The sequence below is a fragment of the Engraulis encrasicolus genome, chromosome 18 (assembly GCF_034702125.1).
Source record: "Engraulis encrasicolus isolate BLACKSEA-1 chromosome 18, IST_EnEncr_1.0, whole genome shotgun sequence".
Taxonomy (NCBI): domain Eukaryota; kingdom Metazoa; phylum Chordata; class Actinopteri; order Clupeiformes; family Engraulidae; genus Engraulis; species Engraulis encrasicolus.
In genome coordinates, this window is record NC_085874.1 from 29700541 (window position 1) to 29715695 (window position 15155).

General features: G+C 39.4%; 1 protein-coding gene and 1 long non-coding RNA gene across 2 annotated transcripts in view; both read left to right on the forward strand.

The window, feature by feature from the left end:
- LOC134468200 (disks large-associated protein 2-like) overlaps positions 1-15155 on the forward strand; it is a 104361-nt gene that overhangs the window by 77118 nt on the left and 12088 nt on the right. The window contains exon 10 of the mRNA XM_063222139.1: positions 15104-15155. This exon is cut by the window's right edge and continues 11 nt beyond it. Coding sequence (XP_063078209.1) covers positions 15104-15155 — 52 coding nt within the window. The remainder of the gene's footprint in view (positions 1-15103) is intronic.
- LOC134469251 (uncharacterized) lies at positions 1077-3573 on the forward strand. Its single transcript, XR_010038952.1, has 5 exons — positions 1077-1434; positions 2296-2326; positions 2468-2538; positions 3297-3362; positions 3506-3573. It is a non-coding gene; the product is annotated as an uncharacterized LOC134469251 (long non-coding RNA).

Sequence of the window (15155 nt, forward strand, 5' to 3'; positions counted from 1 at the left end):
TATGCCTCAAACAGCTTCTTCCCTTGAACTGACATTAAAATATCATGTTGCTTACAGGTTTTGCTGTGTTTGGTTTGTACAGTCCAGGGGGATTCCTCCAACACTGTTTATACATTTCGACTGTAGGTACAGTAATACCCTTACTTGTGAGAGAGGACTGATATTTGTTTGTCCCAAGGCCACCATGACACCCTAACATTCTGAAATGTATTTCAATTGCTTATTCACACAAGTCAGAATAAGGCGGAAAAGGTAAAACTCCACATCTTTGTAACAAAAAATCATTCCCTGCAGAGTGATCTCATACCAATACAGATGGCGTTAAGAACAGATAAGTAGATTCAGAGGATATATTCTTACGGATGGTGTCATTGGTGTCACAACCTCTTCAGAAAAGCAGAGATGGAGCGCCTAAGTATAGGCTGAGGAGGATTGCCTGTTTTAGCTTTGAAGAGATGGCCAATGCCTGGCTAGCCTGGCTGCCATGGAAACAGTGAAGATCTGCAAAGTACAGGTTGTTACAGTTTAAAAGAAGAATGAGGAAAATCATCTTCAATCTCTCACATTCTGCATATCCGTAAGATATAATTAGTAGTAGTCATATACAGCTCTTGGCTCTTGGCCCTCAGTCCATGCAATGGAGTAGGTAAAGCCTTGAGGAGCGAGAAGGAGATTATAGGGTGTGTATTGGTGCTGAGTCCCATCTTTCAAAGATGCCTCAAACATTCATTCTATGCAAAGCCTGTGCCGTAATGGATTTTGTTTCATTTGTTCAGGTTTTTTGTGAAGTTCAGCTAGCTACCGTATTGGGACTGTTGCTCGCGCATATTCTCTTTCATAGCACTTTGAGTTGCATTTGCAGGTAGGCTCATAGGCGCCAGGGTTTCCTGTAGCCATAGGTAACCCCATATCTTGCAGTATTAGTTAGAATGGAATTTGCAAACGTACTCATATTGCAGCAGTGTATTCAGCACATGCCAGCCACCTCTCTCTCTCCACCCTTCATGTCATCAATTTAATTTCTGTTTCTCAAGAACGGTTTCTCTGTTTCTAAAGAACATGCTACACTGAAAAAAGAGGGAATGGCGGGTCTTTGAATTAACCTATATAAAGTAAATAGATGCAAAACAATTCATTAACATTCCTTGAGTAAACATGATTTCATCAAATAAGGATAATGTGTTCTTGGAGACTGCTGAATTGGCATGTTTCTAATGCTTTGAATGAACATGATTAAGTTGTGTCTGGGGTGGCCTCCAGTCCTGAGGTGGCGCTAGTGCACCACTTTCTAAGACAAGAAGAAGCCGGAAAGTTTCAAGCCAGAGAATCGTTCGCCCACAGACCTGTGCGTTCGCCTCAGTCAGCCCGGTCCTACTCTTCAGTCTCATCTCGCTGGAATAGTGTTGTCATGTGTGAAGATATACACGAAATTGAGTAAGTAACTGAAGTACTTTCATTTATGGTGGGCGATGTACTACTGCTCTTGTGTCTTTTGTGTGTGGAAGCTGAGCTTAGACTCTACTACATTTACCCGCGCAGTGCTCTTTGCTTAGTAACAGGTGCACTGCAAACACATGCAGTTGGCTATGCCCCATGTCATTTTAGAAAAGAATGGAAAATATGTACATTTAGGATATTCAAAGGATGTAGTAAAAACTGCAATCTACAATCTAGCTTGGTTATCTTCAGTTAATAGCTATATTTGCGCGGGAGGGTCTGATCCGTTAATGGGGGAGGGGTGGTGAGGGGTATGCACAGAACTAGAACTTGATCGAACACGTTGCATGCTCACGAGAACAGAGGGCTGGCGTCGTTTCGGTGTGTTCATTTTAAGCCAAGTATTCTATTTTTTAAAGTTTTCTTTTCTTATCCAACCCAGGTGTTTAATGCACACATGCACTTGTGGTCTTAACCGAAGATTAATGAAATGTAAGCTTTCCTGCACACGAAGTCAAAGAACAACCGACCTAGATAGAGTGCATATAACCTGAATTTAAACTTTGCACAGGGAATTGGATGAAACATGTGGGAATAGTATCCTATTTATTGAAGTGCATATCACTTTTTTTTTAGTTGCACTTATGGTGCAATGCAAAGCATGCACTGCCTTATCTCGTTTTACTTTGCCTATATCTTCCTCTTTTAAGTGGAGCATTGTTTACAAGTAGCCTAGTTTACAGAATGCATGCTCCTCATTCACGAATCCTGTGCTGTTTATTAAATGCTTAACCTCACCAATTCCTTCTTTCTTTCTTTCTTTCTTTCTTTCTTTCTTTCTTTCTTTCTTTCTTTAAGGACTTCTGCTGCACTGTTCGAAGTCTGTAAGGTAAGACATTCAATGCTGATTGTCTATAAGGTTTTTATATTGTTTTTATATTGTGTGAATGTGTGTGTGTGTGTGTGTGTGTGGGGCTTTTCCCTAATGTTTATGATTTGTCAATCCTTTGGGCTCTTTATGCCTTTTCAGATCAGTGCTGAATTCAAAAGAATAACCACAGTTCCCCTGCAATCCAAGCAACTGTTGCTGAATTGGCTGATGTAAGTTTCTGTATTTTTTGCCTGTCTACTTGATGGTTCCTGAGCAGAAAGCCTACTATTTTACTATTGAGTTACACCCATGCATGTTAAAACCCCATAGAGAGGATCATGATCTGCCTTAGTAGTCATGGTACCAGTACATTCATATGCATGTTTCTTTTGGTGGCAGTCAGCTTCCCAATGTTGATGCCATTCATAGAATCCCAAAACAAATCAGTCCCACCAACCTTTTTTTTGACCGTAAACATGGGACTATTTTCTTTATACGTCTCCCTTGGCTACTCTCACACATGCTTGAAACAATATAAAGCAAATGTGTTCATCATGGTTTCATCAGAGACAAACAGACTTCAGATATGGATTGCTGGAACCATGTCCTGTGGTCTGATGACACCAACATGAACACATTTTTTCGGATGGTGTCAAGCATGTGTGATCTTAACCAAGTGAGTAGTACAAAGTAAACTGTCCCATGCTCATGGTCAAGAAGTGGTAGTGGGACAGACATGGTTTTAGGCTGGATGCATGGCGTCAATATTGGAAATCTGAATTTCTCCAACATGTACCATGACAATTGAAGCAGATCATGATACAGTCTGTGATTTTAAAGGCGCAGAGAGTGATTTTTTTAAGTAGTTTATTTCCAGAACTCATGCTGCACAGGTTACAAATGTTCTCCCTTTCTTTCTTTCTTTCTTTCTTTCTTTCTTTCTTTCTTTCTTTCTTTCTTTCTTTCTTTCTTTCTTTCTTTCTTTAAGTTGTACAAGATGCACCATTTCTGAGGACTTCTGGCACAGTGGCCTGCACTGTTCAAAGTTTGCAAGGTAAGACATTCAATTCGGATTGTCTTAAATGTTTTGATTTGTGAATTACAGCATTTTATCTCCTTTCTTGAATGCGTGTGTGGCTTTCTCCTAATGTTAATGATTTGATTGTTAAATCCTTTGGGCTCTTTATGTCTTTTCAGATCAGTGCTGAATTGAAAAGAATCACCACAGTCCCACTGCAATGCCCTGCACTGTTCCAAGTCCACAAGGTAAAGCATTCACTTTGGCCACAACCCTACCCAGTGCACCTTAACAACTTGACTCCTGCTTTAAATTAGCTGTTACCTGAAAGGGGGTGACTAAATATTCCAGTGGTATAAGGAGCTGCTTCTCGAATTTTTATATTTAAATTTTGTCGTACTCTGACCAGTGAATATTAGATTATTGCTTAGTACTAGAATTGGAGTTATCTGAGACAAGATGATCTGATCTGAGAAGTTTGATGACTACCTCCCTGGTGTTCCCACGCTCAGTGTGGAGTGTGACACTAGTTAGTTTGTATGCATTGTGCTATGCTCAACATGACATTGAGAGGCTTCAGTTGAAAGTGAGCAAGCTATCCCACGGTTTCCTTATTCCAATACACTTACTACACAATGCATGTGCAGCTAAACAAAAAGAAATATTAATATCTTCTATGTAGAAACAAAATGAACACTACTATGAAGTGTATAATATCTCAGAGCACTTTGTTGACACATGTTTTTCTCTCTGATGGGTGGGGGGTTGGGGGGGGGTAGAAATCAGAGTCCACAGAGTGCACCAGCTGTGTTACGCTTTTCATTATATTGCCCATTGTATGTCTGCCTAGAATATTGCATGTTTTATTTTTAATCACTTAAGTTATCAGGGAAACGTATTGAGATGGGGAAAACTGTAATAACTTCTTATTTCAGCCCCTTGACAGATAAGCCCTGCATGCCATATTACTGCACGCATGCACAAACGCCAGAGAGGTTCTCAATTCATCTCAGATCAGAGAATATCAGAGAGCAGAGAAATGCAGTAGACTTTTCCTTCAAAGTCTCCTCGCAAGGAACAGTATATATCGTACCTGTATATGCATAATGAAACTTGTTCTCTTAATTGAGACGAACTGATCCTTACATCTCTGTGCTCTGAAACACCTTAAATAGAGGATTGGCATCACTGATTGTCTACTACAAGCCCCTTGTAGGTCCCAGCCAAGGACACAGTAGACCTGGGGTGTTGTTCCATATGAGAGTGAACTTTTTTCATTGGCCTGGGCCCACTGGTATTCCTGTGACACACCAAGGTTCATGTCAAAGTCTTGTCATGCTATGCAATGATCTTGCAGGCCATATAAAATTACTTCATGGGTCACAATTGGCCCTGGGTTTGAGTTTGACATCCCTGCAGAATGAAGGCAACTACACAGCTTTGGCTCTGGTATTTGACAACCTCAGGCCAATTCACACCAGCGTTAAATCATCATCCAGGTCCCACATCAGAATTACAACTGAGAATCTTGACAGTGGAACAGAGGACATGCTTTGGACTTTGCACTAACCTACTGCCCAGCTTAATGTTGATTTATTTGTTAATTCAAATGGCTTGGTTAATCTCTCTTTCCTCCTCCCCCTTTCATGTATGGAAAGAGCAATTTCCCCAGTCATAACGACAACTTAAAGTTTGGTGGTGGTAAATATTCATGAAAAATGCAACATTTGTGCATGGGCAGCATGAAATCTCAAAATAAACTACTGAAAATAATACACAGTGCACCTTTAAAGCGAATTGGACTTTCTTTTTGTTCACAGACTCTGCTCGTTGTATTTCCTGCTCGTTGATTGGTCTAAGAGTAGCAGTTATTTGTGACTGTCCTTATGTTTTGTATATCTGTGTGCATTTTACATGCGTACAGTGAAAGTCAATACATTTAATCACAGAATTCTTACTCCTTTTTTTTGTTTTTGTTTGCACATGCCTGTACATCAAATTGTGATCTGCAATGCATTTGTATAGCCTAGACCTAATATTTTTACCATATTTTTTATTTATTTATTTATTTATTTTTTTTGGGGGGGGGGTGGATTGAGACTAAAGAATCATGTTACTGAAATGTAGCTGTATGCATGATTCCATCACCTTCAATAAACATGAAAAAAATACTTTCAAACTATGTCAAAGTTTTGTGTTCTTCCAACATATTTTCTGGTTAATGGAATACCAATTAATTGTTTAGGATTAAGGTGATTTCATCACCTCTGATTTAGGTGAAAAAAACATTTTGTGACAATTTAAAAAAATCACATTGTTCCAACACATTTTTATGAGGCTGGAACATGAATAAGTTGTGTTAGGTTGAGGTGATCCAATCACCTCCGTTTAAGGTGATAAAATCACTTAAACCTTACACAATAAATATAGGGGAAGAAATCATGTTGACCTTACACAATTGGATTGTGTGGGACCGATGTACACATTAAAATCATGTAGATCCAAGGAATATTTTCTTTCAGTGTATGCCAACCTGCTATGCCAGATCTGTGGTTCCTCTTGGATGGATACACTGACACTTTTAAAGAGAATGTGAAACGATGTGGATCAATAAAAATGCAGTTGCCCTTTAGCTTTACACACCAAAAAATACTATGTACCCATCTCTACACACACATTAGCCTACACAGTGTGGGATACTTCATTAGCATTAGCACACATTATACACGCTATTAGCATTTCTGAGAGAAAACCAGACCAAAATTGTTTATAAGCATGTCTGAAGTCTCTGCAGTAATAACTACAAGGTGCTGTGTATTTATTGTAGGATTGCGTAGATGAGATAACTGGGGTTTGAGGTGTGGTGCTGAAACATGCGGGTCTGACGGTAATGTGATTGGTACTTTGCACTCATGCATGTAGAACTCTAGATGTTGCATTCAGCATGTCGGAATAGCTCGGGCGCCGCCATCTTGGTACTCATTGCCCGTGTTTTTTTCCAGAGAAGGTCTAGTTGATGAGAAGGATCACTCACATTGGTGCCCATAGTACCATACAAAAACCTTGCTGTTGTCTCTTGGAGGCGATAGCGGGTAAATGATGAATGGAAGAAATGAATGGGGTTAAGAACTATGGTTGGTATGAAACCTATTAAAGAGGATTTGTCAAGTTATTTGTGTTTTTAGTTTTTCCAGCAGATGGGTAGTAGATGTGACATCTAGTGTTCTATATGTAACTGAGATCATCTGCGCTAGTCCAGTCAGGGCTCCAGTTTGGGCATGGGAGGCACAGCACGACAACACTGAGCTAAAGGTCCAGACCAATAGCTCAGCGTTACCGATACTGTATGAGACTTTGGTAGGGAGGTTTTACTAATGTTCTACGCCGGACTCTACTAGTTGGCATCCATTACACTCACTCTGTAAATCTCACTCCCATCCCGGGTCTACAGCACCAATGTAACTGAAGTCATCTGTGCTCCAGTAGGGTATGTGGAGGTGACTGCAATATATATGGTTATCGCTAGCATGGAAGCTATTATAATCATTTAATTGGCCACCAGTTTGACATATTTGGTCTTAGTTTAGTTTGTATCTAAAATTTGTCTCTCTAAGGAATTATGGGGGTGTTTTTTGAAAATCAAACCTGTGTTATTGTTAAACTATAACTTGGTGCTGGCAAAGATGCTATGTTGGAATACAGGTGATCAAAAAGACTGTCTACTGCTGATGCAGGTATAGGTCTGATGGAGAGAGTAGCAGTCCCATAGGTGAGATATATTGTAGCTGTCTTTGAATAATACAGGTTAAATGTCAAAGTTGGTGCAAAACAGAACAGAATGACAATCAGGTTTTGTGTTCGAAATGCCTGTGTGACTCATTTAGCCAATTATTTGCTCCCCTCCCCATAGATGTTGATGTGTGTTAGATGCTGACATATAGCTAGAAAATTAAGAAAAGAAGAATTACATCTTAACCATATTTCTGAACAACCCAGTGAATCCAGAACAGTGGTTTCCCCTGTTACATATCTCAGCTCCAGTAATGTTGCTTTAAAGCTGAAGTATTCTTATTTGAAATGCTGAATGTGAATTGAGTTTCCATTTTCAAAATATCTGTTGATGTCAGCTATTTGCAGATGTTTTGATGACTTACTGTAGCTGACCTCACTGAGGTTGAAAGCTATGACTTGTCATTACGTAATCATGTCTGTCCGTGGGATGTTATAATTAGCTTTTTTACACAACCCATGAAAATGATGGGACTACACCATTATAACCATCATTTTTAACCACCAGATCACAGTGTCACTGCCTAGCCTCACTTTTCTGAGGGAATGTGGAAAAGGTGAATTATAGTACATTTTTGAAAAATGCAGCCTCATATATTGCCACAAATTGCAGAGAATCAGGCTGCATATTTGTACCAGCCAACATTTTGTAAATACTGTGTTATCACCTCAGTCTAGTAAACCTACAGATGCATGCTTTGCTGGTACTTTGAATTTTCTTTGTTTCATTCAGATGCACAAACATCTAAGTAGATCTAAATTACAGTACACCCTGGAGTTTCATTTCGCTGTACCCTAGTTCCAGTTTAAGGCTGGGATATGCTTGCTGCACTCAGAGTGTTTGTCTCTGTGTTCATTTTGTGTACTAATGTGTTGCTACGTATGTGCATTGCGACCATGTTGTGTGTGGTAGCTCACTTGAGCACGACATCACATGCATGGTGCAATATTGACACATTCGCTAGAACCATTACGTAGGTGAATTACGTTGAGGTCACGGTAGGGGTCAAACAATGGGGGGGGGGGGGAGTTTTGAGGAGAACGTCTCCGGCTCTCTGTCCCCCAGTTGATATCCAGTGTTGCGTGTAGTGAGTTCTACAGCAAGTATATGAGTGCTCAGTTCATGCACAATTCTATGTGTATGTGAGGTCACACAACAAGCAAATTCCAGCCTTTACAGGAAGATAGAGAGGGCCAGTCATTACTGCCAGTTATAGTATAAAGGTAGATATAGCTAGTTTTACTAGTAACCACACTTCTTCTGTTGCTGTTGATTTTTTCACTCCTAGATCGTGATTCAACACAATCTAGAAATGGGCTTATGTGACCTGTTCATCGGTAGGCCTGACCATGGCTTACTCTGCATCTACTAGCCTGGGGTGCATTTCTTGAAACCATAGTTGCTAGCTACAATAGCAACTTTGTTGTTTGCAATGCAATTTCCCATTGGCAACTAAGTTGCTAACTGGCTAACAACTACGCTTTCGAGAAACGCACCCCTGTTGTTCTAAAAGACTATTACATTCCTTGCTGAATTATGTAAGTCTGTGATGTTGATGTGTGTGTATGTATGTGTTTGCATTAGACTGACTCGGCACGTGCACTGCTAGCAGGGAGAACACAGATTGTGTAATAAATATGGCAACGAGGATAGTGGGACTGAGACAATGGAAAATATACGAATCGAAATGTGTTTTCATCACCATATGGTCCTGATTGTGTATCTTAACTGAAAAAAAAACATTTAAAATGAGGATGATGTGAAAAATATGTTATTGACTGTGAGGGTGTGTGGTACTGTAGCAGGAAATGCTATGAGTAAAATGAATAACTGTGATGAGGGTTCATACTGGCTAGTGGTGGAGATGGTTGGGGGATATGAGGCTAATAATGTCTCTCTTGAAGGGTAGAGGTGTAAATCTTCCTTTAGAAATTCCACCACAACTAAAACGCAATTGTAACGTTAGAAACAAAATGCTACCACTTTATCATAGGGTTCACGTGTGAGCTAGCAATACAATGTGTAAGTGAATTCCAAGTCATGTGCTCTGCAAAATCAATCATTTTAGGAGTATATTCACACATTTCTTGTTCTTTCCTAATAAGGCTTTTGTTATTACCTTGGACCTTGTACAGTAGGCCCTAAATTTGACATAACACATGTCTTATAAGACTCTTACACAGACTGTTATTAGGCATGTATTACTGGCTTGTGAACCCTATTCAAAAGTGTTACCTAAATATTGACGAAAAAGGGGAAAAAAAACTTCTGTGGTAGTGCATATAGTGTGAAAACCCCAAGACGTGTTGTCAGTATGGGGAAATAAATCATGCCACATGGTGGAAGACAAGAAGTCATGCATTGGTTTGAAACTGGAAAAAAAGAAATTGAAATTGTCATAACTTGCTTATTTAGAAGCCATTTATGCTTGTATGTGCATTTCCTTCATGGAGGACAGGCCATGTTATCATGTTTACATTAGCAACAAAGCTGCCATGGCAATGTGGTTGTTGTCAAAACATTGTAAACGGAACATTAACCCATCCAATGAGGACATGGAGGAGATCATAAAAATGAGAACTAAGACCAATGAGGGGGAAGAACTACAAGTAGTTTGTGGAGGGGAGGGACTGCACACGTTTCCCTCTCAAATCAACTGGTCGTTCCACCTTGTTCCTCTAGGGGGCACTCTGGAGTTCTTTCTAGAACATATGAGTCTTCTTCTTCTTCTTTTTTTTATTTTTATTTTAACTTTTTTGACAACTCAATGGATTTTCTGTTTTTCATAAGTTTATTTACTTGAATGCTTACTGTGATGCTTAAACGTGAATTTATGGTTGATGGTTCATAAGTTGTATATTTTTTCATAAACCAATATATGATACATTGACAAAAACTCAGAAATCTCTGTTGTTTGATTCTCACTGACACATTTACACTCAGTATGGTAGTTTTACCCTCATAGTAGTGTTTTATGGGGCTCATAGCTTTGCTTGGTCTGTGTGTTCTCCACCAATGGAACACGCTCTCAAGGGATGAATTGTTTCTGCTAAATCCACACTTCCGCTTTGCACTGCATGGGCCTACTTATTAATCACCCAGCGTGTCCATGTTTTCCCCATATGGACAGACAGTTCTCATTTAAAATGGAAAAAGATGTTTGGAGGTCATGCCATGAGAAGCAAAGGCAAGAATTTTCATACTGAAACAATGCCAAAATAGGACTGTTATCAATCATTTAAACACAAAATCATTCCCCTGTTCACAGAGAATTTGTGCAAACCTTCTGCCACATGCAATGCAAGGTATTCTACTCTGTTCCATGGTAGTCATTCTATGCTTCATACAGGTACTATTATTTTATTCATAAACAAGAAATGTACTCAACATTTGACTCCCTATTTTTATTTTTAAGTATTACTGCCTTCTTTTTGTGAAGTTACGGTAACACTTTATTTTAGGGTTACATCTATTAGCACCAATACATAAAATATTGATGCCTGTGTAAGTAACTTGTAAGGCATGTACTAAGCAAAATCAGAGAGTTGTTAGACATTTATTCGCAAATGTCTTGTTCATGCACAATAAGGGATTTATTACCAATATAACCTTAGCCTAGGACCAGTAAGCCTAGATTTCTATTAATGAGTAAGCAGTAAGGGCCAGAATCCAATGTATAAGTTCCTGGTACACTGTGTGAACAAACCCTGAAAAGTGTGAAAACAGATGTGGAATAAGGGTCCCTATTCTAAAGTAAGGTATTGCTCAGCCCACATGGCTAGGGGCCCCCACACTACCTAGGGCCCTGAAATGTAAGGGTAAGAGTAAGCATTATATAGCAAGGATTGGACATAAACTTCTCAATGACGGTGGGCTGGTGAGATGTCTTTTTTTCATACACCAATTAGTTTTAATTGTAAAAACCCTACAATAAATACAGAATATAACAATGAGTAACAGTTTGGAAGCGAAACTAAGCTATTCCTTTGTGATAAATAAATTAATGTTTGAGAGACTTTGCTCCAAGAAGTGCAGTGCATGATGGGTACGCCCTTTGTCAGAAATGCAATGCATGGCCAATGCAGCAACGATAATATTTCGGTTGTTACGTACATGGGAAATTGTTTGGATAATAACTAAATTGCACGAGTGAGGGGAGGAGCTAAGGACGTAGGTAGGCTCAGAGCCGGGTAGGTTGTCTGTAGGCCTAGATTGCGTACCCATCATGCACTGCACTTCTTTGAGCTAATGTTCTGAAACATTAACTTAATTATAACAAAAGAATAGTTCAGTTTCACTTCAAAACTATTATTCTAATGTTCTGCATTTATTTTGGGGTTTTTACAATTAAAACTCAGTGGTACATGAAAAAAATTACATCTCACCAACCCACCATCATTGACAGGTGTACGTTTAATCCTTGCTAAATATCGGCTCCTTTTACCTTTTACCTATTGATATGAACAAGAGAATACTAGATTTCTTAGATATTAGATATTTAATGTACTCTTACACTTTGCTGATCAGGGGGGGCTAAGTAGTGCAGGCCTGGGTGGTGTGGGGGCCCTAGGTAATGAGGGGGACCTCGGTAGTGTGGGGGCCCTAAGCCATCTGGGCTGAGCAATGCATCACTTTAGAATAGGGACCATTTGTTATTCCACATCTGTTTTCACACTGCTCAGGGTTTGTTCACACAGTGTGTCTGGAGCTTATACACATTGTATTCTGCCACTTACTACTTACTAATAAATAGAAATATAGGCTTACTGGCCCTTACTAAGGTTATATTAGTATTAATCCCTAATTTAGCATGAACAAGACATTTGTGAATACATGCTTAACAACTGTCTGATTTTGCTTAGTACATGCCTTACACGTTACTTACACAGGCATTAATATTGTATGTATTAGTGCTAATAGATGTATCCCTAAAATAAAGTGTTACCGAAGTTACTCTTGAAACTGGAATGTCAAAATCCGCCCTGCCCCACAATTCATTTTGCGGTCACTAGGGGTGTCTAGATTTCTAGGCTAGCAATGATAAAGAATCTTTTTAAAAATACTGATGTTAGTAAAAGTAATTGAGTTAACTAGGCTAATTCATCGATTAATGGATTACACAGTCATCGGTGTAACTTGTCTGGACTCTTTAGCAAACTGTACTGAGACCACATCAACAAACGTCTCACGGTACACGCACACCAAGATATGCGCGTTCACTTAACATCTCCGGGAGCATCGCAAGTAAGGGATGGTTCGCGAGCTGCCTTACACACTGCACAGTCAACGTCCACGTTCTTTCTGCAGGCAGCAGCCATTCATTTTCAATGGAGCCCGCACATTGAACGCGGACGTCCGTGCAGGAAAATAGACTCGAGTTCTATTTTCAAGGAGCAACGCAGACATGTCCGGTCGGGACAGACATGCACCGCGCTTACACCACGCTCCTGTGTGCAAGGCATGATTTGTTTTCATGTATTCTAACCCTTTCGGACTGATAACGGACACGTGAAGTGGACGTTAAGTGGACATCCGCGCCGTTGGTGTGAATGCACCGTCAGTATACATTTCACTACCGAGGGGCCTGGATATACTTTGGAGCGTTTACATATGCACAGAAAAAGCTGAGTCACATGTCCGAGTTCACGTAAAGGAACAGTCCACCTCATTGCAGGAAATCGCTCATATGTAGTTCAGCCCTGGTAAAATATGACAACACACAGGATTTTTTCTCAAAGTCCTTGCTTTGCCTGTTTAACAGTATAGTCATAGTAGGCATAGCAATGGAAGTCTATGGAACCAAACAAAAAATCATCAAATGTACTTGTACATTTCTTAAAAATTGATGTAAAATTTACCAGAGTGCAACACCTATTTAATTCAGTCCATTGATCTCTAGTGGCTTCATGCTAGTGGTTCTTTGTTGATAGTGTGCTTCTAATATAATCATGGAATGAATGGAAATTTCAAACAACCTCAGTCTACCAACACAGCAAAAACTCTTTCATACTGATGTGAAATACCCTTTTGCAGAATTCATGAATGCTTAATGATGACTCAAGGGAGCTGTGTAGCCTAATTACACTTTACCTGAAGATCCAAAAGGCTATTCTGACATTAGATTGTGTTTCTGCAACACAATGTCCATGCAGTCTGTTCCATAACCTCCTCTGTCCTGCAAGCGTAATTCCCAAGGGTTTCATCATGGAAAATTTTGGGTGTATATAAATCCATGATAGCAAAAATCCAGGTACAAGACATTTGTAGTAGATAGCGTGAGAGAGTGGTGTGCACACTGGGTATGCTCCAGAAACATACCGTATGGGTAACACTTGACTGTACCGTCAACAGCATAAAAGACTGATGTGACACAGTGACACAGTCATAACACTGTCATAAACATAAACATAAACATTAATTGTCAATGTCATCTGATCTGGTTAATTATGATGATCAACTTGCCAAGAACACAGAGATAATATGTTGTGACTGTGCTATGTCATATTTGTGATGATGTAGGTTACTAAATTGTTTAACAAACGGCAGCATTTCGATCCGTATTGGGGTCTCCCCCAGTTTCCCAGTTTCAACATTACCCACTGAGTCCATTGCCCACCACTCAGAAAAGAAAATGCATTGTCAAAGTAAACAAAAAAAAACAGATTACTCCGTCTTGTTGTGTCTAACTCATCATGTCATGTGTTTGAGTGAAATAATATCAGGGAGAAGTGTTCATTATCTGTCTCTGTCTCTATCTCTGTCTCTGTCCCTCTCTCTCTCTCTCTCTCTCTCTCTCTCTCTCTCTCTCTCTCTCTCTCTAAATATGTCTATTGTTTAATTGGATATGGAACTTTTCATGCAACAGTGCAGCTCTGTTAATGTGATGTTTCCTTCTGAAGCGATTTGTCATAGCGTTAATGATGTATGTTAGAATTACTTATATTTTACAATCATTTGGAATCCAAATTATCACATCGAAAGGACCATATTTTACAAATTCTCAGCAATCATTGCTATAAAGTGTATACTCAAGTTGTTTAGAAAATATCCCTGTCATGTGACCTTGACGTGTGAGATGACCAGTTGTATTCTGGTCATTTTCAAACATTCAAATGTTGAAAGATTGACACTATTTTCTGGTGACTGAAATAAACATGGGATACATGCAACAGTCTTTTCACAGACTCAACACAAACAAAGCTGCAAATTCTAATTGGAGCAGTACAGACTCAAATGACAATACAAATGACATTATTGTATAATATGGTCCCTTTGATATAATTCTCATTTTAGATTCATCATTTTAAACGGTTGAATTCAGTTTGTTTTGTCTTGATATTTCTCACTCATGATTGTCTTTGTTTTGTCTTGTTTTGTTCTGTGGGTGTTTTTCTTGTCACTATGTTGTCTTATTAGATTTACCTATTGACTTGATGTCATTATACCTTAGAATATCATAATATTATATTTGACAATAGATTGAATGGTGAATGTATTACATGTCATGCTGTGATTTTATGTCAGCTCTGCAAGTCATGAATGTAGGCCTTACAGATGTATTTTGTGCACAAGAGAGAGAAAGTCTGACTTCAGTTGCTTGTAAGGCATTGTTTGTACTGTGTGTGTGTGTGTGTGTGTGTGTGTGTGTGTGTGTGTGTGTGTGTGTGTGTGTGTGTGTGTGTGTGTGTGTGTGTGTGTGTGTGTGTGTGTGTGTGTGTGTGTGTGTGTGTGTGTGTGTGTGTGTGTGTGTGTGTGTGTGTGTGTGTGTGTGTATTCTCTGTACTGCTGGATTGTTGTGTTTGTGACGTGCTTGATGACATTTTTCAGTGGTACTACAGTAAGAAGTGCCATAAAAATGTATTGTTGTACATGTGAAGTGTGTGTGTGTGTGTGTGTGTGTGTGTGTGTGTGTGTGTCTGTGTGTCTGTGTGTGTCTGTGTGTGTGCGTGTGTGTGTGTATTGTAATGAAATCATCCTGTATCCTCAGGGATCCAGTTCCGCCTCCCCACAGCATGCAGTGCCCAAGACCGCACACAGCC